The sequence below is a fragment of the Chiloscyllium punctatum genome, chromosome 17, assembly GCF_047496795.1.
Source record: "Chiloscyllium punctatum isolate Juve2018m chromosome 17, sChiPun1.3, whole genome shotgun sequence".
NCBI lineage: Eukaryota > Metazoa > Chordata > Chondrichthyes > Orectolobiformes > Hemiscylliidae > Chiloscyllium > Chiloscyllium punctatum.
In genome coordinates, this window is record NC_092755.1 from 69,353,484 (window position 1) to 69,381,443 (window position 27,960).

The 27,960-nt window shown below is 37.6% G+C and overlaps 1 protein-coding gene across 1 annotated transcript; it reads right to left on the minus strand.

Annotated features, from left to right (window-relative positions):
* Positions 1-371: 371 nt before the first annotated feature.
* dhx37 (DEAH (Asp-Glu-Ala-His) box polypeptide 37) lies at positions 372-27,960 on the minus strand. The gene is made up of 27 exons (XM_072587392.1): positions 27,760-27,960; positions 26,347-26,516; positions 25,946-26,058; positions 24,809-25,181; positions 23,521-23,669; positions 21,703-21,795; positions 20,997-21,093; positions 20,075-20,188; positions 19,477-19,578; positions 18,999-19,113; positions 18,565-18,663; positions 16,911-16,978; positions 15,746-15,890; positions 15,401-15,477; positions 13,962-14,194; positions 12,627-12,738; positions 12,349-12,455; positions 12,025-12,213; positions 11,400-11,524; positions 10,228-10,344; positions 9,074-9,246; positions 6,646-6,760; positions 5,690-5,827; positions 5,357-5,451; positions 4,058-4,131; positions 2,756-2,853; positions 372-1,195 (listed from the first exon to the last, which is right to left on the minus strand). Exons 1-27 carry the CDS (start codon positions 27,869-27,871, stop codon positions 1,113-1,115), a joined length of 3,486 nt encoding a protein of 1,161 aa, XP_072443493.1. The 5' UTR covers positions 27,872-27,960; the 3' UTR covers positions 372-1,112.

Genomic DNA, 27,960 nt, shown 5'->3' on the forward strand with positions numbered 1-27,960 from the left:
CTTGTCTGCTGACCCCTGACTCTTTGCCAACAAATTATTCAAAAACATATCTAATAAATCTACAAATAACCTATCTCATTTGGCATGTTTTATTTGAACCCAACTGGAGGAAGTTACAGCATAGCTCAATAGTGGCAAAATCTAAAGTAAGCAAATGATCAAATGTTCCTGGCAAAATGTACTCAATTTTGTTGTCTACAAGAATCCACCTCTTTTCTACAGGAAGAAAGCTTACAAGGATTAGGATCTTCATGTTAATCTTTAGGTAAACAATTTGCATGAGGCTGTTAAATACTGACTGATGATCAATTTGAGTTCAGAGTGAACACTCCGAAATGAGTGAGACACAAAAGACAATTTAGAATTACATCTTTCACTTGAAAGCTACTAAAGTTTAATCAGTTTTTACAACTCCAATCACATAAAAGAATGAATTAGGCTATACAAACATCTTGATTTATATACTTTTAAATAGTTTCATGTATTTTTCTCCCCTTACTGCATTTGAGAATTACCCAACCCTAATTTCTGTAAAGACCACAGGGCTCACTTTACAAGGTTTTTGCACTGTACACAAATGAATTTACTGCTACAGTAAATTTACAGTCAAAGTTCAATTTAAAAAATGCTACAAGAAGCATTCATTTCTCAAATTTCACAGAATTTTACAGCACAGAAAAATGGTTCAATAAAGAGAATTCAAGAAATTGAATGAAGGTCTTTGATGTCTCCATTACAAGTTGTTTGGATACAAGGGTCAGCTGTAAAAGTGATTTTCCCAATGTTCAGCAACCAAAATCCAAATGGGTTTTCTTCTCAAACAAGTGTACCATATTATACTATTATGATGAAATGATAATTCCATTTCTCTCTCCACAGATATTGCCAGACCTGAACAGTTCCAGCACTTGCCTGTCTTTATACACCTTCTCGGTCTTTAGCTTGAGCAGAGTACAGGTTCACTCAATACCTTTTTTGAGCTCTACTTCATACTTTCTACAAAATCTCTCATTGTATTTGCTTGATCAAATACACAAATATTGGTTCCACTGATAGTTAGTATTGCAGAGGTCACAGTTGCTGGTGAAAGCCAATTTCCATTCATTTGCACATTATACTTGCATTGGAGGCCAGTGCTTTGAAACATCAGCATGCATTGCCTCAGGAAGCCATTGACAATATGCTGATAACAGGTCTGTTTCAAAGAAAATGAAAGCAAAGTAGAAGATTAACCATCACAAAATGGAAATAAAAAATTATCCAAAAGTCTTAGCAAAATGGAAACATTATTTTTAAACTACAGCATCTTACAATTATGAATTTAAAGCTAGCTCCTCAATTTGCCCCTTAATGTAATGCATCATTTTGATTTTCTACACAACAGTACTATCTCTTAAGGAGATTGATCATTTGTATTAAAATGTTTGACTTTTGGAGTGCTCCCCTTTGTCAGATGAAGTCATTACCTTCACTTCATCTGACGAAGGAGCAGTGCTGGGAAAGCTTGTGATTTCAAATAAATCTGTTGGACTATAACCTGGTGTTGTGTGACTTCTGACTTTGTTCAGCCCACCCCAAAACTAGCATTTCCACATCATGGCTACTATTAAATGTAAGCAACAGATCAAATGGTGCTCAAGTCTTACTAGGAACTAGATCAGATCTGCCAACTTCAATTTGCTACAGTAGTTTTAAAACACAGACTTTGCTTGCAGCTCACTTGTCTGGACTGAAACCACAGCCCAAGACTTAAAATCTCTTTCCTCACCTTTTTAAGTTTCAGCCTCAACAGTACAAGTAATGTATTTTTTCAATTAAAAAAAATCATTCACAGGATTATGGGCACAGCACATACTGCCCATCCCTAATTGCCTGGAGGGCAGTTAAGAGTCAACCCCATTGCTGTGGGTCTGGAATCACCTGTAGGCCAGACTAGGTGAGGTTAGTAATTTTCTTCCCTAAAGAACATAAAGGAACCAAATCTATTTCTTCAATTTGACAAACAAAATCAGCTAATTGAGAGCGGATTATATATGTTAAGTTAAGTAATATTTGTTAGGTATATCATATTTTGAATCAGTAATGACAGAAAAAGTTGAAAATTCCAACCCCTTCTAATTACTCCACGTTAAACAGGTGTACGTACATAGAAGGCCAACATTGCCTGAATCCCCATTCACTTTAAGCATCTTTCAGTTTTCATATCATCTTTCTTTTCCTTCTCTTTTAATCATATTAATAATTTAACAGTTTCAGATTAGCTCCTATGTTACAACAGCTAGCAGACTTCATACTTGTTTCGGCTGTTAAGTACTTTGTAATGCCCTGAAACTGTGAGAAGTATTACTTAAATGCAAATTATTTCTTGGGTTAATTGCTGAAAGTGTAATAGCTATGTCAGTGAAAGAACAATGTGCCCATCCAGTAAAGTATCCAATTTCTCCCCTCTATATATATTTTTAAAATAGTCTGCAAAAATAGAATGATGGAATCTGGAATTTTCAGGAAACAACTGCTTCAAGATTTTCGAACTACACTGAGGATTCTTAACAAGTGCACAAATATGAAAGAAAACAAAACTAAGTCTTGTATAGTCAAACAAATTAAAAAGCTTTAGCTCATGACCAAAGCTGAAAATGAAAGGCATAATTGGCATCATGTAATTTTACTGCAGCATTTTTACTTTCACAAAGAAGCTTTTGAGTTGTAAAAGCTGGTTTCTCAGCATAAGACACCAATACAACAACATACTCACATTTGCTATTTTTCTTCCAGGCAGCAAGTAATGCATTATGATTGTCTACATTTTCAGAAACTAGAGCTCCCAATAACGCATCGGTCCTAGGCTGAAGCCTGTAAAACAGCAGATTTGCGATTACTGATCAACAAATAACTGCAAACAATTAATATCTAAATAGTGTTGCCACATAACATTTATATAGGCTAAGAAATATGCTTTTAATCTACTTTAACTGTTGTTACTTAAAGACTAGAAACCAACAATGATTGAGCAAGGAGTGACATGCTAAAACCAGGGCTGAAAAGCAATAGTTAGCAAATGTCGAAATGGTCTTAACAGATCTGCTAAGGTATTAATTTTCCTGAGGTTTAAAAAGGGTTTCTCTCTGAGGAATCAAGGGAGTTTTTTTGCAATATCGTTCTAAACTTGCCTCATGAACTATCTATCTCACGCTAATTCCGACACTAGATCAATTCTGTCATTCACTGCAGCCCAAAGAGCTTGTCACTCCAGGAAAATCCCGACATCCTACTGCCTGTCTCACCAGCTTCAAAAGACTGTTGTGTACTCAAACAAGTACTGTTAAGAGTTGTATAGTACGATAACAGACGCTTCGGTCCAACTGTTCATGCCGACTGGAGTTGCCCACAGATCCTTCAAATTTACCGCAACATGGTAGAGAAGGGACAATTGGCACCGTGCTCTGTGGACAGGTACTTGGTCCTCTTCCACAAGACTAGCAAAGAAGTCCAATGCATCAGACCCTCCCAGCATTGTCTGAGGTTGCCACTCCCCACTCCCCACCCCACCCCCCACCCCCAACCCCAGTCACTGCCGTCTCAGCAGGAAAGGAAGAAAGTCAATGACCTTAGCTGCTTGGATTAGGGACTGCCTTCACACTGCTCGCTCCCATTCGCTTGCCCTACTACTGCACATACCAAGACTCATGCTCGGCCCCTCTCACTGTCACACACAATATCTTCCCTAATTCACTCTTATCCACTCCAATTTCGTGAACCCTGGATGGTCAATGCACAGCTGCTCTTTTGGGAGACCTTGGCAACCGCCCACATCCCCCTGAGCCAAAACAGGTGGTGGGCTGTCAGATATTCAGCCCCCCACCATCCTATGAGGACAGGACCCTGATCACTCCAAGTGGCCAACTGACTGTGTCAGTGTCTGAACTGATATCAGAGACTGCCCTTGACTTATTGTGCTTGAAGCCCTTGACTGAAGGCCACGTCCCTTGACTTGACTGAGAACTTATGCCATTATCCTTGACACCGATTTCAAATCTAGTCAAGTGTGGAAACTTACTTGGCCCATGTTTTCAACATTGTTGATGGACTGGAAAGTAGACAACTGGCATACGGACCAAGTTTTTTAATGACCTTCAGTGGAGGATAGAAAAATAAATGAACAATTATCGCCAAAGGAAAGTTACATTGTTAACTTTTAACTAAGTTCACTTGCATCTCAATCTACAGATCAAGAAATTAGTAACTGTCCATTCACCTTGCAACCAAAACTAAAACACACTTCAAGAGCCCTGAGAGTCACATGACAATATTTTTCTCCCTCTCAATCCCATGCCCCTCCAAACCCCAAGTAAAACTCTCTGACCACATATAAATCAGTTGGGTGCTTTTTCTGAAGTTTTTGCCCTAGTACCACTCTAAGTTTAGGTATGACCAAAGGAAAGCTCACCCAGAATGTTTCTTACATGGGGAAGTCCCAATCTACGAACAGCATTTTAGAAGAGTAACATAAATGAAACTAGAACTGATGGAGGTGTATGAAGTTCCCTTTCCATTTAACAGCACTGCATATTTGCACCCTTCATACTGCTTTAGACTGGCACTGGCCCATAACCACATACGTACTGGAACTGTGAAATCAAGATCTATTTGATTCAAATACAGTAAAAATGTCCATGATGATGCTTTTTGTAACAATTCATTATTAGAATTTCTGAGTTTTGATAGGGATACAACTTCTTTCACATTAACATCTTTATTGAATACTTTGGAAATAATCTTTTAAACTTCACTGGCTGAAAGCACCACCATTGCAACAAAATGAGTGCATTATTTAAGAACCAATATATTGTACTGCTGCAATTTAAGCATGCAGCGCTCAAATTTTAAGTACCTCAACAATACAAACAAGGTGGTCCTAGCCTTCTTGTGTTGACTCTACTGCTCTTAGCTACATCACCCTTTGGTGATAGTGGGGATAAAACAAATCGAGTGTGAGTGTTTATTAAAGACACAGATAAGTGTGATGCTTCACGCAACTGAATAACACAACTACAACTCACTATCTAGGCCCACATATGAAAAATAATTACTCAAAGGAGGAGGTGCGAATTGTCATCAATGCAAATGTATCTCAGTAAGTAGTCAACATCTCTAAAGAGAACCAGGAGGGGAAAAATAAAAAAGGAAAAGTAAAACACCATCCTCAAAGAAGCTGCAATTTATGTATTTTGCCCACTCTTAAATTCATCCCATTGATAATTTGAGTGAAAAGGTTGTAATAACAAAATGAAAATCTTTAGGCAGGGTATCAAACCAAACAGCAAGTATCTACTTCTTTAGAACAAGAAATACTCACCGCTCCTTCCAACAAAAACTTGGCAAAATATTTGTATCGGTCCAACCCTTCTGGATAATCCACTTCTACAGCAGGAAGCTGCCAGCCGACTCTGACTATCATCAGAGGGAAACAAAGAGTGATCAATATAAAGTACTCACCAAATCTACACAAACAAAAAAAGTCAGAGAATGTTTGTGCTGCACTCGCATAAAGTTAAACTCCTCCCCCACACATTCTGCAGTTTTTTATGTGTCACTGCTTACCCACAGGGACAAAATCCACCCATTAATATAGAGAAAAATTAGCTAACAATGTTAAAAAACAAATCTAAATTACATAATGCAAACTTACAGAAAGTGCTTTTTTGGTGACATTTAACCCATCCAGTCTCAGGGCAGTAACGTGGAGGTGGTGTATCCAGAGGTTTTCCGAAGTGACTGTACTGGGGAAGGAGGAGAGGGATCCACTCGGCTTCAATCACAGTCAGTCCTGGTAATAAGATTTGATTTCACAATTTTTAATTTGCCTTAAGTGACAGTAGAAAGGTATGGCTTGTATTGAATATAATGCTCATAACAAAGTTGCTGTCATGAGTCTGAAAGGCTTAAAAATGCAAAACACTTGACAATTTAATTCAGCCAGTCAAACATATCCTCATTGAAAAAATTCCTGGAACCATTCAGCCTTATTCTGTCACCAGAAGTAATTTTCTCAGGTAACATGGTATGCTGTTCATTGCAAATATTGTCTAATACTTTCATTACTGATTACAGATGCAACACAGACATAAAACATAGTAATTGGGAGAGGCATGATTGCAAGGGAGGCTGACATAAATGTAAAACTAGCAAATTTATAAAACAGCACTTAGCCTGGCAAGATGAAAGATTCCCGAACAGAGCCAGACTATGTATTTTAAGCCAGTATTTGTTACAGTTGGTTGGGAATCTTTATAGTTAAGAGTTGAATCAGCCTGCCTCACATGGTAATAAATGGTGCAGATAAATGATGCTATCTTCAGTCAAGTGAAATATATATTTGTTTAAGAACGTTATTACAAAGGTCACGCAAGTTTTACAGCGCTGTCAGCAGTTAAAAATGAGTAGCTTCTATGTTATTAAAGATGTAGCTCATTTATAATTTAACTTCCTATTTGCAAAGTGGCAAATTCTGCAGTGATGGGCTATAAACTATATAGCGGAACATTATTGGCAGTGCCTTACAGTTATTAATTAAAAAATAGCTTTGTGCTGTCAATTATGAAAAATACAGTAGTTATAATTTGGAAAGAGTTGGTTCCTTCCTACCTTTCATATACATCTTGGAAGTCTCCACTATTTCTTGGTAAACCACAAACTCAGGAAGATGTTTGAATAGTACCGAATTTGGATGGATAAACACTGGTTCATCTATGAGTGGGGTCTGTGAAACACAACAGTCAATGGTAAAACAAACAATTGCAGATGCTGAAAATCTGAAACAGAAACAGAAATTCTTGGAGAGACACAGCAGGTGTGGCAGCATCTGTGGAAAGAAAGCAAAGTTAACACTTCGAGTCCAGTGAACCTTCTTCAGAACTGATAGCAAATAGGAAAATGTTGATAAATAAGCTGAAGACAGGTGGTGGGAGAAAAAGGAGTGAGCAGATAGGCAGAGATGAAACTGAGGGGGGGGGGGAAGAGAGAGAGGGAGGAGAGGGAGGAGGGGAAAGAGAGAGTGAGAGAGAGAGAGAGAAAGTAAATGGAATAAAGAGAGAGAGAGAGATGGAGAGAGCGAGGAAGAGAAAGATGGAGGGAGAGGAAGAGGGAGAGAGAGAGAGAGAGAGAGAGCGCGTGAGCGTTCAAGTCTTGGAGAGCGAAGCAGGAGGAGGTAGATGGGCAAACGTTACACCTTCTGCGATTGCAGGGGAAGGTGCCATGAGTGTGTCGGGAGATGTTGAAAGTGGAGGAGGAAGAGTGAACCAGGGTGTTCCAAAGGTAACAGTCTCTGAAATGCTGACAGGGGAAGGGAGGGAAAATGTGTGTGGTGTTGGCATCCCATTAGTGGAGATGGCAGAAATGGCATCTTATGATCATTTGGACGCAGATGTTACAGAGTAGAAAGTGAGGATGGGGCAGGGGCCTTATCCTTATTGTGGGAAGGAAGAGGGGAGGGAAGAAATGCAGCCTCGGAACACTTCAACCCCATGGCATCAATGTGAATTTCACCAGTTTCCTCAAAGTTTGGGAGAAGATTTGTAGCTCGGGTGCTCGTTGTTGTGGTTCTGTTCGCCGAGCTGGGAATTTGTCTTGTAAACGTTTCATCCAGGTCGATGTGTTTGTTGATAGAGTCTGTGGATGAGTGCCATCAACAAACACATCGACCTGGACCCAATATACCGGCCACTACAGCGGACAGCTCGAACTGACAACCGGAAGCGGCAGAGACAGGCCACTATAAATGCCGGAGAAAACAGCACAGAAGTGCTTCACAGGAGGCTCCCAAGCACTGAGGATGTCACCTAGACAGGGGACGAAACGTTTGCAAGACAAACTCCCAGCTCAGTGAACAGAACCACAACAACCAGTTTCCTCATTTCCCCTTCCCCCACCTCATCCCAGCTCCAATCTTCCAGCTCAGCACGTCCCCATGCCCTGTCCTACCTGCCTATCTTCCTTTCCACCTATCCACTCCACCCTCCTCTCTGACCTATCACCTCCATCCCCACTCTCATTCACCTATTGTACTCTATGCTACTTTGTCCCCACCCCCACCCCACTCTCATTTATTTCTCCACTCTGCAGGCACCCTGCCTCTATTCCTGATGAAGGGCTTTTGCCCGAAACCTCGATTTTCCTGCTCCTCGGATGCTGCCTGCCCTGCTGTGCTTTTCCAGCACCACACTAATCTAGATCATGGCTAAAGGCCCTGTCAACCACAGTAGCAGGGAATCCTTGGTTAAGGACATTTCTGAGGTCCCTCTGTAGAAGGTGGCATTCTCATGCAAAGGAGACTGAGAAACTGGGAGAAAGGAGGTCATATTTTAAAAGGTACACAGTGCACTATTAATACCTATGAACAGGGTCTGACTTGCTGCTGGACAAATTCATTGAAACCAAATGCAGAGGTCATCAGTCCATTCCTGAACATCTCAATTATAAAGCCAATGAGACGTAGCTTGAAATTTCAAGATTTGCTCCAGACATGCCAAACTCTTCAAAAAAAAAGTCTTATTGGCAGAATGCTTTCTAATTTCTCAGTTGTGCAGTGCTGCTTCCAGCAGCTGGGAAATCAGCTTCTTTGAAGGTACACCCCAGAATCAGTGATGCAACCAATGTTACCAGGGTATATAAATGTTTATATGATTACAAGAAGTTATTTCTGACACTGAACAAAATCGCATGAAAGGAAAACATACTTTAAAACCTACATGACAGCAAGAAAGTTGACTTCTTAAAACAAAATGTTGAAGATATTTAAGGTCCCAGTTCCACTTTCTTTTAGAAGCATGATAATTTTGAAAATAATATTTTCCATTACGACAACTAAATAAAAAACATGAAAATGTTTGCTGAAGCAATTTTGCAACCTAATCCAAAAACTAACTTCACTGGACAGTAAAGCAAAACCTTCCAAATGATTTAGTTTAAAGAGTTTTTTAAAAAATTTCTCATTCAATGACATTGCCATGTAACTCAAAGATGTGACACTCGAAAAACTTGGAGTGTGCTGGTCTGCTGTTAACATTCACTTCACCTTATATGCATTCCTCCATTTTTCATCCAGCATCTCTTCTGATTGGATTTTTCTGGCAATATGATCCCCAAGACCAGACATTACAATCTGTCTTAAGTACATGACCTGTGTTTCTGTTGGTGGTTTCATCTTGGGATCAATAAACAAGCCGGATCCAGGGAAGATAGCATTCACTGTAGAAGAGCAGAAAAAGGGAACAACTATTCAGGAAACAACTAACAAAATTACTCACAGGGATTTTCCAATAGCAATTATATTTGCAAATAGTCATTTAGTAGTAAATAAGTCAAGCCAAGCCAAAAAGATGTTTGGTCTATCACACAAATGGGTGATCTGGTATATGAATTTCAGTGCCTGTGTGGTGCCAGGTATATAAACTGGTGGGCTTTATTAAACAACAATACCTTCTGATTGTCCGCAACAAACAAGGTACTGACTGTACCCAACAAAGACCATGCTTGCTCTTAGATAATACTCAGTCTAATGTTGGGTACTAAGTTTCAGAACACACGGGCCCCTCCTTACGGACAGAGAGAACACAGATATGCACTCTACCCGTTTCAACTGAATCAAATCGAACGACAACCATTTACTGATTCATTCCTTGGGACAATGCCTTGACCTATCAATCTACCTGTTTTAAAATTTAAACAATGCTCGGAAGCTGTCAACCTGCGTTAATTGTTGCACTGTCCATGGCAATGCCTCTTCCAGTCAAAGCCCACTTGCTAACTAATCTACTCACTCCACTCCTGTAGTAGAAATGTTGTCTTGAATGTATATTCTTGCAAAAATCCTGATAAGTGTAAGATGAAAACCTTTGATAAAATGTATCGCTTAGCAGTAATAAATAATTTTGCTGTTATTAGACCATACATTTTATATAATGTAAGCCTTTGTTAAACCAAGCAATGGCTTTTTGTTCTTTCAGCAAAGAAACAACATCAATTCTATTATACATTCAGTGATATAGCAAAGGTCTTGTATTTATGTAAAAGTTCAAACTTTAATACTTTATTACTATGCTATTACTACCAAACAAATGACCAAGCTACATTGCAAGACTATCCCCAATTCTATTCTGTATTATATTTTGAAACATTCTTTAATACTCCATAATATAGGTTGGTCCATTTATCCTCATTGATTCGTACCAACGTTAGTCAGCTGGCTTCGCAAACGTCTGATTTCAACCATTGCTTTATGTCGAAGTCCATTTGCTCTACAGAATTCAGGGGTACATCCTACATACTCACTAGCACCAACAGCACCTGGAAAAGACAACATTGTGTAGAAATCAGGGTAACTACTCAGACAGTAACAGATGATCAAGCTTTCGTCATTTTTAAGATTGTGTTGTAACGCTAGTACCATCACTTTGCTATTTTATGTACAATATTTATCTTTAAACTTTTAAACTCAATCACTAATCATTTCTTGTGTTTGGAACTATTCTTAATTTTTTGTGAACTGAATCCATTTTGCACAATTTTAATTCCTCTCATCCTAAGCCCTACTTGAAAACAGTTGTGCTAAACATTAATCCAAATAACATTATCCCAATTTCACCACAGACACCTCCTTTCTGAAAGTGGCTGGATTAGCTCTTCATTACCTTGGTATTGTGACTTCTTATCCAACATACCACGGTCTCATTTTCTATTTCCTGTGCTTTCACTCATCCAGTCCCTAAGCTCTGGAATTCCTATTCTCTGCCTCTCAATTTTATATTCCTCCCTCAAGGCGTTTTTTTAAAACCTACCTCGCTAACCAGCTTTTAGTCATGTGACCGAATATCACTATGGAGATTAGTACTATACTTAACTTTATATTGCTCATATGAAGCATACTGGAAGGTCTCACTACAGTGAGATTATAATAAATAAAAGTTGTAATTGCTGATTTATATACATGAACTTGGACAGAAAGTTTTAGCTGGCTTACTATTAATGTAATATATTTAATGTAAAACAAAACAAACAAGCAGCATTAGCGCAGATGACATAATAAAGTTTTATTGCAGGTCTTAAGGAAAATAGAAGAGTGAAAACGCAAGGGGTTTTGGGATAGAATTCCAGAATGTGAGCCTGTGCACTTCTCTGAACTAGAACAAGCACTCTATTGTCTGCAGATAGCTTTTCCAAGATTCCTTTGGTAGTTGGCTCTGTTCTTTGGTAATTTTCTATTGACTGCCTTCTCAAATAAAAAAAGGAAGGTTGAGCATAAATATCACATTGGACAGAATTGAAATTGTCAAACTGTTTGAGAATCTACCATACTGCAAGTCAGTGATGTAGTTGCCTGCTATTTAAATAATTTTTATTACCAAGCATGACCATAATGTCTCCAAGTTTGAGAGATGGGCCCTGGCCTGCCCAGATCCATTGCATCTGAGAGATTCTGGCCTTTTTCCTTCTCAGTTTTTCTGTCTCCTCATCATTTACGGCTGGTCTGCAAACAAGTCAAAAATGTTCGACAAAATTGTTTTTAAAAAATGATTTGCCACACTACATAAAAAGCAGAAACATTACACAATATGTTATCTGATTTTCTTTTTCAGATAGCAAGTGAGAAGAGGAAGAAAGCTTTAATACTCCACCTTAAAATTACAGGGATTCTTTTTAAGTTAAAATTGAACTGTGGTTCTATGAAAAGCAATAAACGCTGGAACCTTATATCTAAATAATATTCTTCGCACATTTTAAGTCTAATTATACATTTTCTATTTACCACTTACTTCAATAACCAACAATAAGTTTTTAGTTTAATTTATGTTTGTTCAAAGAATTAGGCAGCGCACTTTGAAATACATTGCAGTCACTTTAAGGAGCAATTGCAAATTTAGAGCTGTGACTGCAGGGACAGTGCATCTCAGAACAATGTCCTGCTGCATACAGATAACCATTGGACATATGAGTATGTTTCTACTCAAATATGAATGAAAACTTTACCTATCAATCTGCTCAAATAGCTCTCTTACAGTCATGGCTGAAACTATGATGATGGCATATGGCATACAGTCATGCTGCTTGCTTAAAGCAAGCATTTTCGCATATCGAGGTGCCACTGGAAATGAAGCCATAGCTCTACCCAACGGGGTGATAAGACAGGTCAATTTTGCCTGTTCCAATTCCTTAAATCTGAAAGACAGACAATAATTTTAGCACAAGTTCCTGGTGAAATTAGACAAGGCTTAAGGCAATCTACAAAGTGATTCTTTTAGTCAGCAACTCTCAGTGACAATGTGAATGGAAGCAGACTAATCCTGTCCTTACCGTCCATGTTTCGGTGGCTCCTCCAAAGCTCCAAGAGAAATAAGTAATTTCTCAGCAGCTATCAACGACTCTCTTGATGGAGATGTTGGGAATGGGAAATTGATCACCTATCCGAAAAGAATCAATGAGTATAACAGGTTTGATAAATCTTTACGTCCTGAATTATTTGATTTTAACCAGGAAGGACTTCAGTCTGAACTAAAACCCAATATCAAGTTCATATTGCAGTCAAACACAGAAAATACTTCTAACACAAAATTAACTTCTTGTATTCATACCTTTTCAATGTTCAAGTCTTTCATCTGCAGAACAAGATCATCTACAGGCCGCCTTGTGATCTCAGCTGCAGAGAATTTTTCAAAGTCAGCAAAAACAGCCGAAGAGTAAAGCCTGCACCCAAACATTTATGGCATTTAATTACAATACTTCACATGTCCAAATATTACAGGATTGACATGAAATTCAATAGCAAATACAATAATCAATAATTTTACATTCTTAGGACATGATTTTGTTTTTAAAAGGCAGCTAGTTAGATGTAAATATTAGGATAGAATAGCATACAGAATATCCTTTATTGTCACATATACTCCAGTACAGAAATACTGGAAAATAATGAAACGTTTTTACAATGGCTGTCTCTAAAGGTGCCACCTTAGGTACAAGTACTTAGGTCGAAATCTTGGATGCAAACAGGAATAAAAGGAAAAGTAGTAGCATTACTTAGTGTCTAAAAATACGTTAGAAATAAGATATAACATAGTTGAAGGATTGACATTACAGCTTTTACAGTATTACATTCACAGTATATAACTTGCTCATCAACACACAAACATGTTAGTAAATCCTTTGGGGTGATACCATGCTCCTAAATTTCCAGCAAGAGCCACGCTTGTAAGAAAACTAGGGCTTTTTTTTGCACTCTCAGGGTCACACACCCTGTGATGTGGTTCCATCAGAGAGAATCGAATGCATGAATTATTCTTTAAATCAGTTATTATGGACAAAGCTCATTGTTTTGGAAGAAATAAATGACCATCCTCAGTTGGGATTTAAAAAACCTTTACAAGGTCCGGACTAAGATTGAACTATTCTGCTGTACACTTAAGACAACATGCACATCTTGTGAGGAATGTACCATAGCATTATCACTAAACATCCTGTGTAAAACGTACAATATCCTCCACTGACTATGATTGTCAAATCAAACTTTTAACATCTGTATTGTAAAGAAAACATTGATTGAATCAAATCTAATTAACCTTCTTTTCTACAATTAAAAGAAATATGAGTTTCTCCCTTTTGTAGGCTTGGCCAAATTTCCACAGCATTCTCTAACAGCCAGCTCCTAAGACCAATGCAGTCCCACTAGGAACTATATAGATGCCACAGTTGAGATCAGCTTAACAACTTTTCGTCCTGACAATGCAGGTGGGAGGCGTTCTCTCTCAACTCACCTTCTATCAGTCCAGAAACATTAAGAATTCACTGAGTGCAGGATTCCAGATCTGGACTCAAAATCAACTGTTTCACAAAACAACAGAATTTTGGCCTGTTGAGTTGGTCTAGTTTTAAAAATGGTTATTATTTAATATTAAATTCCAGCAACTGACCTGTAACAGTGACCTGGTTCTGTACGACCAGCACGACCTGCTCGTTGATTTGCTGAAGCCTGAGCGATCCAGGTGATTTTGAATGATGAGACTCCAGTCACTTTATCATAAAAACGTTTCTTCACTTTTCCACAGTCCACCACGTATTTAATGTTTGGGATAGTAAGAGACGTTTCAGCTACATTGGTTGCTATCACACACAACCGTGTGCCATTTGGAGGTGGACGGAATACCTAAGTAACAGAATTTAGAATTTCATGATACTGATTTCTAATTTCCTTCTAATTTGGAGTAAATAAAAATGTATTTTGCACAAATATATTAATTTATATGTTTTTAACTTATGGTTAGTGATCATCAGGAAGCTCATAACAAGTTCTTGGGACAGATATTCTCTTTGTTGTTAAAATTTTTCTCCACCCAGGGGTACATTGTTTTGCAAATTCTTTGTTTGTTGACTTTGTACCACTTAATTCCGGTTGCCATATTAATTTCAAACGTTTTAAATTATGATTTTCTTCAGTTAACTGACACTTTTACAGAAAAGACGAGGGATTCCAGAGGATTTGTTTCAATTCTTTGAGAAAGTACCCGACTTAGAAAATCACTCTGCTAGTCTGAAATCTTCAATATTGTTTATTTCAAAAATTATTGCTGAAACCTACAGCAACCTCCACAATATACTATTGACTGGGAAAAAAAAGAAACAAAAATAGTCATCAACAGTTAGTGCATTTGCTGTCAGTTTTCACAAAGTGCAGCAAAACCACACATACTCAAGTTACAAATGAACCAACCATTCCCTGTCAGAATCTGTACAAAATAACTCAGCACTCAATGTTAGTCAGTAAAGGAATGTAGCATAATCCAATGCTCCAAAGACAGGAGTGTAGGCTGGTTCACTTAATATATTCAATTGAACTGAACAGTTTTCAATCTACCAGGAAGTCAAGGAAAGTAGAGCAATGGCCACAATCAGATCAGTTTGATCTCAGTAAATGATGAACCAGGCCAAAAGACTGATTTTTTTTTAAAAATTGTTTATGGTACATGGGCATTGCTGGCTAGGGCAACATTTACTGTTCCCCAAGTTGTTAAGTTACATCTCATCAATGTGTGCATTTACAAACATACATTTACTTTTTCCACATAAGAGAACCGAACTAAAAACACTGAAGTCGAAATACTACATAATTTTGTAATTCAGCGAGGAGTGTATGAAATCAGGGAAAGCAATCAACATTCTGCATGTTAATTGAAGTTCCAATATAGATACTAAATTTCTCAGAACGTTCATGTTTAATATCATAAGGGATTAATAATATCGTTCCCATTTAAACATGCTGTCAACATAGCTGCAAAGTGTGAGCATATATCTGCTTTTTTCCAATACTTCACATTACAGCATTTAAACTTTAGTCAGGGATGCAAATGCTCACCTTCACTTGTTTCTCTGCCGCCAACAATGAAAAGAGTGGAAGAACATACAGTGGAATAGAAGGATCTGATTTCTCAACTGTGTATAGAGAAAATAGATACAAAGATTGATTTTATAAAAACCACATACCAGGGAAAGTTGTGTGCAAATCCCTAAGATCACTTCAAAAAACATAGCCATGCAATCTGCCAGTGCATTCGCTAAAAGACTATTTTAATATGAATATAAGCATGGCCATTTGATTCAAATTTGGATTAGTCTAACTTTTCAGCCTACAAAACACTGATATTCTCCATTACATGATTTTTAGGGAGCTGACAGAAGTGACAATTGTAATATCATGTACCTTCTTCACAATCATCACCGTCGCCCAAATCCAGATCTAGATCAGAGGCAATTTCATCTTCATCATCAACCCCAGCTTCTCGATCTTCATCTCCCTCATCCGCTGGCATTGCAGAGTAATTATCAAGGTTAATTTTTGGCAAATTCTGTGTAAAAGAAATAAAACCAAAAGTTGACACAGTGTTATAGTCACAGTGATAAAGAACACATAACTGCTAATCACCTCAATATTGTCAGATTAACTGGAGGACATGGCTTTAGGTAGCCAATTATAGGGATAAAACTTCTTCTAAAACTTAAAAGAACTTCCATTAACTTAAAACAATAACCAAACCGACTTTTGGAGGCAGCGCAACAGAAACTGGATTTGTCTTCTCGGTTAAAAAAAAAAACCTTTACTCCCTAGAAAGACCAGGTTAGCAGGCATGTCTGAATACCAACACTTGAAAATTCCCCTCCAAGTTACACATTATCCTGACCTCACTACTGCATTCAAGTCCTGCGTCCCTTAATGAACAGCACTTTGGGAGTACCTTTATCATATGGGCTGCATCAGTTCAAGAAAGTGGCTCACTTTTACCTGGCTCTGCCAATGACACCCATCTCTCACAATTAACATTTTTAAAAAAGCTTGTGGTGTCAAGTCCAGGAAGTCCAGACACTGCACAGTTTTTATCTATGCTACTTACTCATTGTGTACATAATGAGAGATTTCTTTTAAAAAGCAATGCTTAAAGTGCCACAAGATAGATTAGGTACTTGTGCTGCTTTCCAAGGATCACTCTCCTGCAGGTTTCTCCACAAACAGGCCCTTGTTGAAGCAATTAAAACAAGTGCTGCTGGAGACAGTTCGGACACTGTTTCTTTAGAAGGCAGTTACAGCAATCAGGTAACTATAAGTTGGTGCTTAAAGTCATAAACTGTTTCTCAATTTCAGGTACTGGTGAATCCACCAGGTTAATTAAATGGATGAAATGGACGAGGGAAATTCCACAGCATCTTCGTGCTTGCTTTTAAGTTATTTCAACAAGATAGACATGGGTTCAATGATTCATGCTCTGTTGTCTTTGTATTAGAATATTAAGCAAAAGGATATACTGGCTCTAAGTCTTAAATGAAGCATAATACTCAAATTAAAGTACAGAATAAAATACCATAACACTTACAGGTTTAGGTTTGGCCTTTTTAAATTTCCTGGTTGCTTCAACTGAATCATGTGAGGCAGCATCAACTTCTAGAGTTTGAATGAAAATAAACAAAAATGTGAAATGTACTGGGTCTCCATTGTTGAGATATAGTCACTCTCACACAAACCTTCCAACTTTATTAGACTGGGGAACACTCATGCTTTGTTAATAACTGCCTTAATTTCCCAAATTCCAGCAATGTGATCATTAATTTTTATTTAAATTTACACATCATAATTTTAGAATTGAGCCCAATCAACAATAAGCACTTAACATGTAAATATGCTTAAATACTCAGTGCTACTCTCAAGAGGTCTAACAAAGAGAGCCCCTTCTTAGGAAACCATGTTTGGGATCTTTGCAAATTCATATCTGATGGGGTTCACAGGCTGTGGGTTGTGACACCTACTTGGGCAATCATTTGGGACTGCAAGCTCCAAGGCAGGTGACTAGGCAGAGACTGTAACCAGACAGTATTGGTATCAATTGGTATCACCATTACATACACGCATGTGGTTCTTAGCTGAGGTTACAGCAAAATCTTCAAAATAATCGTGGACAAATTCCCCATTCCCAATGACTCTCTCCAGGGCCGCACCAATTTTTAAGTACTGAAATTTGGATCACAATGGGAATAATTTCGGGAAGTGCTGCTGTCAGTCAAACCTACTGGCTAGAACTTGGGAAAGCCTACTGAAACAGTCAACAGATGCTTCCTATTTCAAGACAGCACCACAATTCAATATTAATGGCCCAAAATGATATACCATGAACATTTTTGACAAATATTTTTAACTATCAATTTAACACTCTGTGGAATATTTCCTAAATTTATTTGTAGCAAAATTGTAAACACATCCTTGACAAACACCTTTAGGATTTAGTCATGAGTAGCAAGAAATCATTCTCATCCACAGCACATCTCTGGAAATCGACAGAAACAAAAAGTTTTCAGCAACTTCTTTTCTGGTTAGGAAACTTAAGCTCTTATATGTTTCAACAGGGCATCAACATTAGACAACAATCCAAATTCACACAACACTTTCAATATAATAAAACATCTTAAGAGCCTTCACTGAAAAATCACACAGCAAAATTACACATAGGGCAGATCGCCAATAGTGCATCGAAGAGATTGGTTTTAAGGAGCATGGTAAAGGACAAGGAAAGAGAATTTGGAATTTGTGAGCTAAGTAACTGAAAGTATGGTCACCAAGGTGTAACAATTAAAGTTGCTCAACAGGTCAGAATTATATGAATCTCGGAACATTGCAGGGCTGGAGAAAATTACAGAAATCTGGAAAGAAAATGCCATGGTAAGATCAGAAAACAAAGGTTGAGAAGTGAAAGATTATATGACAGTATTACATAATAAAGGCTGATATGTTTTACCTGTTAACACCATTCATAGCAATGCAAAATTTATTTTTATGCAACCCAGAGCATGTTGCCCAATAGCTAATAAAAGTTGACACATTGCAAATACATAGTTATGAACAAGACTCATTTCAGAATGGTCTTCAACACATAATCAGTCAACCTCAAACCAATACTTCAGGTGTACACATTTGACAAAGAAAAATGCAATGGTGTTTAAAAACAGATGATTGTGTACTGTGTGTAAAACATTTACCTTGTATATTGCTGTTGGGTCTGTAAGGAAAGGCTCTTCGCAATCTTCTGCACATAGAATGTACTTCTGCCTGTCCAGTCAGAAACACTAAAATACCTCCTATTTGGAGACAAGTAATTACATATCAAAATTAAACGCCAGAAGGAGTCTAAATGCTTAAGTAACAATATGCAATTGAGAAAAAAAAGTAATTAAAAACTTAATCCTAACTGGGAATATTCAAGTCTTGCCTGACATTCTAATCTAATATTTGGGGAAAATCCTAGAAGTGTTCTAAATGACAAACTTATGCTCTCATTCATCACATTGACAAGAATTGCTCAAAAGCTGGAAAATTCCAGCTATCCTTAAATAAAAAAGAATTCAAACAAAAAGGAATTGAATTATAATGGAAAGCAGTGACTTGTGAAAGGAAAGATAAGTAATTTGCTTACCTGGAGGTAACATTCGATGGATTTTGCTGACTTTCCTAAAAGTCTCTCCTGCGTAGTCATCAAGTGGAGTTCGCTTATTAAAGTGAACAATGACAGGAAATTGTCTGGCATCCACCTTAAAAAATTATCAAAGGAACAACTGGGTTGCACTCACTTTAAACTGATGAAAGTAAACTCAAGTGCACCAGAAAAATTTGACAGTAGACATTTCAATGCTTTCTTACAAGTAAAGGCACTATAGTCCCAAATGACCGTGGAGCTGATCTCTCATTAGAGAGAGAAGGTGGTGGATTAACCTGAGAGTCATCATGCCTTAGGCTAGATTGAGAAGCGGAACCTTCTTGGAGACCTCAGCCCTTATAGGAATTGAAACTGCACTGCTCACGTTCCTATGGATCGCAAATCAGCTGTCCAGCTAACTGAGCTAACTACAACAGACTTCAATTGTGAATATTTCTGCTACACTTGATAAAATTACCTGAACAACAGGAGGTGGATTTGGAAACAGTCTCTTGTTTGCTATGAAATCCTCCACACGTAGAGTGGCAGACATTATAATCAGTTTCATCGGTTGTCCTTTCTGTTGGAACAAGCAAAATACTTTGTGGGTATACTCTATAAGTGTGGGTTAAAAGATAACAAGCATAAAGTATCCACTTAGTAATGTCAATATGGCTCTAATAGTGTGTTGGTAAGGTCAATATCAAAATCAGAATTACAGGGAATGTACCTGTCAATTATATTTAATAAAATTTCTCCAATAACCTGCCCTTTGAATATTTCAAACAATTGTGAAGCCCACAAAGGCGCAACACGATTGCTGGAAATAAATGTTTAACAGAAATAATATCAGGATATGCAGAGTACTTTCCTGTAATTGTGTATCCAAGTATTACATCTATTATCTATTATTTTTCAGCATCAGTAGATTCTTCTCTCTCTTACTTATGGCTGCATATGTTACTAAAGGTGAGACATGAAGCATTTTACATTAAAAATTCAGCTCTGCATTTCAGAAGTTTTGCATTTAGACAAATCTAAATAAAAGACTCATATACGACAGAAACCCTATTTACCTTCTCTCGCAAAGGGACAATACGAGATAGCAGGCCAATCAGTATATCTGTATAGACACTCCGCTCATGAGCTTCATCTATAATAATCACTTTGTATTTGGAGAGTAAAAAATCCTGGAATAATAAGTAACATTTTTTCACAAACCAATTTCTGGTTAATTGTGGTCAACATGATTACAGGAAGGTCAACAAAACTAATAAACAACAAAAGCCTAATTTTGACTATAGTATATACAAGTGACAGAGACTTTATGTTGTATACATCTTTACCATTTTATTATCAAAAACATAATATGGTGAGACTGAAAATCATCCGGCCAACAACACTTCACCAAAGTCTTGGCAATTTTCATGTATAGCTTACTCCTCTACTTCTGCAAGTTCCCTTCGATGTTTACATATTTGTATGTCCTTAGCTTGTAGCACAACCTTAGGAATGTGGCACATCACATTGCTGAAGTATCACATTAATAGAGTTCAGCTCTGTATCTCAAGCTCGCCTTTTAAATACAGTTCTCAAGGGCTCTTCATTTGGCATTACGGAGTACAACTATACTCTGCTAACTATGGTCAAATATTGAAAATCTGCAAACAGATGGTCGTGAGAGATCCACCATTTCCTTCATATCACAACAATTTGAAGATAAGCAGCTTCATACCATCCAACCAATGCATCAACAGACAGCCTGCAGTTAGACTCTTAAGTGAACCAGTAGTTTTGCATAGTCAAGATAGTTGAGTATACACAATTAGGATTACATACTCCAACATTTTGATGTATTCAGGGTTCAGTATTCAGTTGTATTAACGCTTTTGAGTAATTACAAAAAAATATGCAAAATAGTTCTCACCCTGTAATCCATCCTCATCAATTAATTGCTTTTCCTACTCAACAAATATTCAACAAGGAAATTCAACTCACCCTCTGTACTTCTTTTAGAAGCACGCCATCTGTCATAAACTTTATTTTTGTGTCTTCAGTTGTATTTCCTTCATATCGTATTTGATAGGAAACCACCCTACAAATGCACTAAGTTAAATATACAGCATAGCTACAGTCTTCAACAATATCAGCTGTTGTTATATGACCTTCACAGTAAAAACTAAGTATTGCACACCAGATAAAGATACAACCAATAAGGAGAAAATGGAAACAAAAATTAGGCTAATTATACTGACACGACACCCGCACATAACTTAGCAATTGGCAATTGTGGTGAGTACCTAACAGTCAAGCATATGATTGCTAGGGAATATAATTTAGCTTAGAAGTCTTAAAAATTACTAAAAGGTACCATTTGATAAGCAATACTATTATATATATTTACTTCCATATACTGACTTGTTTAGTTGAAATCTGTGGACCTGAAGGCTTGCAATTCTTTTGGTAATGTCACTTCAATGACAGATGACCCCCAAATCAGTACAGCAAGATCTGTTTGCATTAGCAACTTGAAATATCTCCATATTAATGCAAAGATAAATTTAACTTTTATTTATGCCAGAAACTCCTTCATATGCACATATGATCCAATAAGGTAAAATCTTGAACATTACTGTTTTTGTTGACCTCCTCCCTTCCCCAATCCCTAGGTTTTTTTAAAATTCACATTAAGAAACATTGTTACCTGTGTGAAAGATTCATTTCTGTCGCAACCCGCTGGGACATACTTATAGCTGCTACCCGCCTGGGCTCTGTGATCCCAATGATTCCATTACCACTGTAGACAATGACCAGAAAAATGTTTATGGCTTAACATCGGCAGTGGACACTTTCTCAGATCAGATGTTTTTCTAAGCAATAATTAATGAGAACCGTGAACCAGCGACTGTTCAAAATTTGTAATGTGAAGTAGGATCACATCTTCTAAAGGAGGGGGTGGGGCTAGGTTGCTTAAAACTCAACAACAAACCTCAGAATTTTAAAATAATCACCATGGAAAATAATAAAAACAGACGTTATATGAAAGAAGTCAAAACATCCTAAATGGCCTAGACTATAATAAAACCAGAAATGGACACAGGGAAGAGAATTGTTTTATTGGTACCTACTGATGACAAGCTGATCAAAATATGCGGTCTGTCTTGTCACTGTCATATGATGGTAAATTATGCTAGGAAGAATTTCTTCACTTACAATATTTTATATCTCCTTTTGTTTGGAAGAATACTCATACAGCTGATCCAAGAATGGGAAATAGAATTTTATCAGCATTTGCAGTAAGCTCCTTGTTGAATGCCAGTAGAAACTGAGGATTGCAGATGTGGAGATCAGAGTCGAGAGTGTAGTGCTGGAAAAACACAGCAGGTCAGGCAGTATCCAAAGAGCAGGAGAATCGACATTTTGGGTGTAAGCCCTTCATCAAGGTTTATGCCTGAAACAATGATTCTCCTGCTCCTCTGATGCTGCCTGACCTGCTGTGCTTTTCCAGCACCACATTCTCGACTCTATGTTGAATGCTGTCATATAGTGGGATACAGTACTATAACCATTATGTTATTAGACCGGTAAATTGAAATACATGGACTAATGATGCAGAAACATAAATTCAAATCCTAATACAACAGCTGAGAATTGTAGTAAGACTTCATAGAGGTTTATAAAATCATGAGGGCCATAGATAGGGTAAATACACTAAGTCTTTTCCCTGGGGTGGGGGAATCCAGAACTAGAGGACATAGATTTAGGGTGAGGGGGGGGAAAAATTTAAAAGGGACCTAAGAGGCAATTCTTCACGCAAAGGGTGGTGCATATAAGGAATGAGCTGCCAGAGGAACTGGTGGAGGATGGCACAATTACATCATTTAAAAGACATGGGGATGGGTATATGAAGAGGAAGGGTTTAGAGGGATATGGGCCAAGTGCTAGCAAATGGGACACAATTAATTTAGGATATCTGGTTGGCATAGATGAGTTAGACTGAAGGGTCTGTTTTTGTGCTGTACATCTCTAGGACTTCAATTATGAAGACCGAGCTCTGGCGATGTTAAGACTATTTCCCTTGGAGAAAAGAAGGCCATGAGAAGATTTAATAGAGATATTCAAAACTATGAGCGGTTTTGACAGAACAGATAGGGAGAACATGCTAAAATCATGACAGGATCAAGAATGAGAGGGCACTGATTTAAAGTAATTGATAGAAGAAACAAATCAACATGAGGAAATATGTTTTGATGCAGGGACAGGTCAAGTTTTGGAATGCACTGCCTGAGAGGGTTGGTGGAGGCAGATTCAACTGAAGCATTCAAAAGGGAATCAGACTATTATCTGAAAAGCAAGAATGTACAGGGTTATGGAAAGAAAGAGGGCGATGGCACTAAATTATTGCTCATTCAGAGAGCTGGTGCAGGCAGGATGGAATAAATGGCCTCATTCTGCAGTCACAATTCAGTGGCTATCTGCAATTCAGTGACATTACACTTTTTGTAAACTTAAGTGCATATACCTTGCATATCCAGCTTCGTAGAGAAACTGGGGCACCTGCGTAGTTTTACCACTCCCTGTCTCACCACAAACAACTACCACAGGGTTATGTTTAATGGCCTCCATGACAACTTGTTCTTCTGCTAGAATTGGTAACTGCAGACGAGCTTCCTGGAAGAAGAGAAAATGCCTCCTTTAACGATCGTTAATTGACACATTTATAAATTGTTAATAAAAATACAAGTAGGTTATCATAAACAGTACGAGTCTACTAAAATACTTTTAATGATTGACTTTTCTTATTGGACCCTTCTCCATTGATGACCCAATTCAGGCAGCTTATATCAAGCTGAATTTCACTGGCTGCTATAAGCTCCAAACCTGTGACTTAATTCAGTTGAGTATGGATTGGAGAGGCTGGAACTCTTCTCTTTAGGGAGGAGAAGGCCTAGAGATCTGACAGAAGCTTGCAAAATCACAAGAGGCCTGAACAGAGTAGATAGTGAGAAACTATGCCCACTCATAAAATGAGCGGGGGCATAGATTTAAAGTGACTTGCAAAAATAATAAATTGATGTGTGAGATACATGTTTTGGAACTGGAGTACACTGCATAGAGGTGTGGTGGAGATAAGTTCAACTGAGGCATTTGAGAAGGCATGAGCTGCTTATTTAAATAGAAATAATGTGTGCAAGGATATGGAAAAAATGCAGGAAAATGCTACTAATTCATGGAGCTCATTTGGAGAGTCAGTGGGACACGCCACACCAGAACACTTCCATGATTCTGAACCAGTTACATGTGACACAAATTAATACTGAAGTTATATTCCCCTTTGTCAAACAGTTCTATTTTATACTCACAGCACTGACAAGTTTAGAAATTATTGTTTAAATACAGAACACTAGTACAAAGGCAGGTAGCATTTTTAAAAATCTGATCTTTATGCCTTTCAAATTACCATTTGTACAATAGACAAATATTATCTGCTCATTGTCGTAATAAACAGGAAAACTAAAAATAAAAAAAACTGCCCTATAAAAAATTTGAATTACTCCTGCTCCCATAATAGTTTTGTCACAATGGAATGTATAAAATAGCCAAGACATAATATGTAGATACACAAGATAGCATCAAGACATGACTTTCAACACCTACAGTATGGTATTGGTCATCAAGAAATCACAATACCAAAAGAATTGCCTTTTAAGAATATGGATTGCAGTCAATATTAATTCCTTACTTAAATAATATTTGAATTTAAATTTGAAATGTAAAAACAGATTTTGCAATTTACCACAATTGACTACCTGAATCTTTGGGGTTCTGTCCACTGGAATGAAAACAGCAGGTTCTGAGAGAGGCTGCTGCGTCACATTTAGACTGGTTTCCTTATTAATCAATACTGATGCTGGTGGCTTCTCAGCTGTCGTCTCTGTACTGCTCAAGGAGTTTTGAATTTGTTCATCAGCGTTGACATCCCTCTCTTCACTTGATTGCGTGCTGTCATTTTTCATTTTCTCTGCATCATTCACTTGTTCTTCCTCATCTGAACTTTCTGAAGAGGAGCTCGTCTCAGATTCTGGCACTGACTCCACAATCTCAGAGCTTCTTCTGTGCCTTTTCTTATTGGCCCCGCTAACACTACTGATTCTGCACTGACTGTTAGCCTCCTTTTCAGATCTAAAACATAAAAGTAGTAGCAAACCATTCTATCAAACCAAAATGAGAACATAGTATAGAAATTAATACACTTCCCACAGGTAAAGTGTAAAACTGGTAAACTGGCACCAAGTTATTTAGCATGGGACAGATTATACAGTATCTATTACATGCTGCTTTTTATTTTGATGGCCAAAACAGGTCCAAAGAAAAAGAAATTTAGAAATATTTTCCCTTCAGTAAAACTGAAGCCCACACCCACCTCCCACATCAGGTGATCATGCTTGGATTTCTTTTCTTTCCACTTTAGTCTTTAAAATAAAAATGCTTCAATTACAATTACAACATTCAGCTGATCTTCAATAGGGCTAAAGTACAGATTGTGTACCAAAAGCAATGGGATTGAGAATTGTGTGAGAATGAGGTATGTAAAATAGTAAGCTATGAAATCACTAAGTTTTGGTCTTGATATTAGTATATTACAGTTAACATCTAAAACAACATGGAAAAGATTCTATGTAAAAGAGATTTTTTTTTGGAAAGATATTTGTCATGTTTGAAGATATAATGTAAGACATTCCTGTAGATATACCCATTGCTCTTTTTCATCTTTTATGAGTATAATTTAAACTATAAAGCTGAAAGAGATGCATTGGTATTTTACTTTTCATCAGCATACCCAACTATGACAGTAAAATAAATATGAAGCATTAAGTGCACATTCAAACCGTCCAACCCTGACTAAACAAATAATTGTCTTAATGAAAAATAAGAAAATAACATACAGCTTAGGTTGGTACATGCGCTTTCCGATGCCCATTTTTGAGGTGGTATAGAAAAGCTTCATCTCAGATTCTGAGACCTGACATTCTGCCAACTTATTCAGAATCTCTTTTCTCTGCGACAGAAAATAGGAAAAGAAAGTTAAATAGCCACTCAAAATATGCACATTTTGTTAAGCCAAACAGATAAAACCTTCTTGCTTTTTTTGCAACTATGTGTGCCTTGACCAGCTCTGTTACTATGAGTAAGAGATTTGTTTTATGCTGTTTTTGCATTAAGTACAGAAAGAATATCGTGCAAAATTATAAAGATAAGCACACCATCAGTGTTAAAAAATATTGTTTAAACAGACTTTGTCTAGTTTTAAAACATTAGTTTTTAAAACATGCATTTTATAGTTCACCTGTGTTTTCTTCTCTTTCTGTTCTAGAATTTTTTCCAGTTGTTTCCTCTGTTTCTTGCTCAAAGGTTGCTTTGATTTTCTAACATCTTCGGTCACCAGTTTTCTTTTTGCTCTCTTTGCAGGTAAAACTAGAGCGTTACTTTCATCAACACCTTTGAGTGTAACTCCATCTGCAGTAGCATAAATGATTTTGTGTGTTCAACAGCACAACAGGAAGAGATGCAGAGATCAACCAAAATGCAAAATAAAACTATTACAGCACATATCTTTGGTAATTCAGATATCAAAATGTATGAAAATGTTGTATTATTTGAAAAGAATCTCACGTGTGATTTTCCAGCTGATCTTTCTAGTATTGATGAAATAATCATTCACTGCTAAAGCTCTAGTCAACAGCTACAAAGAATACATTGGCATCCACATTTTTCTTCTTTCTTGTTCATGACATTCAGAACATACACACACAATGGTGTGGTAATTGCTCCCAATTATATCCTCATATTTAAAGAATACTGAGGGATGACTTAATTAAGATACAAAATATTATGGAGGGGACCGTGAAGGCCAAATCTTTGAGTGTCTTTAAGATAGTGGTGGTTGGGTTCTTGTTCATAAGGGGATCTAGGGTTACAGAGAGGAGGCAGGAGAACGGGGTTCAGAAACATGTTAGCCATAGTCAAATGACAGAGTAGATTCGATGGGCTAAATGGCCGAACTCTACTCCTTTATATTGTGGTTTTATGATAAAGTGGATAGGAAGGTCCTATTTTTCATTGCAGAGGCCAACAGCTAGAGAACAGATGTAATTGCCAGAAAAACTAGAGATGAATTCGAGATTTTACTTCCCACCCAGAGTGTGGTGGAGACCCGAAACTCACTGTTGGAAAGGTTGGTAGTCCTCCCTTTCTCCAAGGTTGGTAAAGGCAGATACCCTCATTGTGTTAAAAAAAAACACTTAGACGTACATTTCCAGTGCTGCGACTTGCATGAATACAGACAAAAGTCAAAAAGCCGAGATCGGGATCATTATATCTCGGCAAAGCACAGAAACAAGCCAAACAGACTCCGTATGCATCATAAGTTTCTACCTCAGATGAGACTGGTACTTTTAGCAGAGCAAGACTGGGCTGCAGGAGGCTCGTCAAAGAAAAGGTGCTGGAGTCAGTCGATATTACTGATGCAAATATTGAAATGCAACAGTTTGCCACAGGGTTCAGAGTTTAACTATAAATACTCATCTAGATGTGTCTAACGCGTTAGGGAACAAATTAAACAACTTCACGCCAATTAAAGTGTTGTTTTTTTTTGTGGCAGCATGCTGTCACCCCATTTTATTTTACGTGGGCCACATATCCTATTGAAGACTTTCAGATGAAGGACAGAGTTGAGTAAAACATTTATTTTCATGCACACCTTCCAGTTCAATCTCAACTTTAAGGCCACTGCAGGACTGTTCTGAAGAGGTTTCCACGCTCTGAACCTGAAGTCTTGCTTTCCAATTGTGCCTTTTCCGCAACCTGCCCATTCTCTGAGGAAGAAAACCGTAACAGACGCAGAAATACAACAGAAATCTGAACTGACAGTAAAATCCAGCGCACACGTGCCCCCACCGGA

Bases quoted from the DNA above. Each gene is read 5' to 3' on its own strand.
- dhx37 (XM_072587392.1), bottom strand. From the start codon at position 27,871: ATGGGCAGGTTGCGGAAAAGGCACAATTGGAAAGCAAGACTTCAGGTT. The intron at 26,517-27,759 runs GTGTGCATGAAA...ATGCTACTGCAG, and splicing joins AGTTGAGATTGAACTGGAAG to ATGGAGTTACACTCAAAGGT. The intron at 25,182-25,945 runs GTATGTTATTTT...TTTATGTTTTAG, and splicing joins CGCATGTACCAACCTAAGCT to ATCTGAAAAGGAGGCTAACA.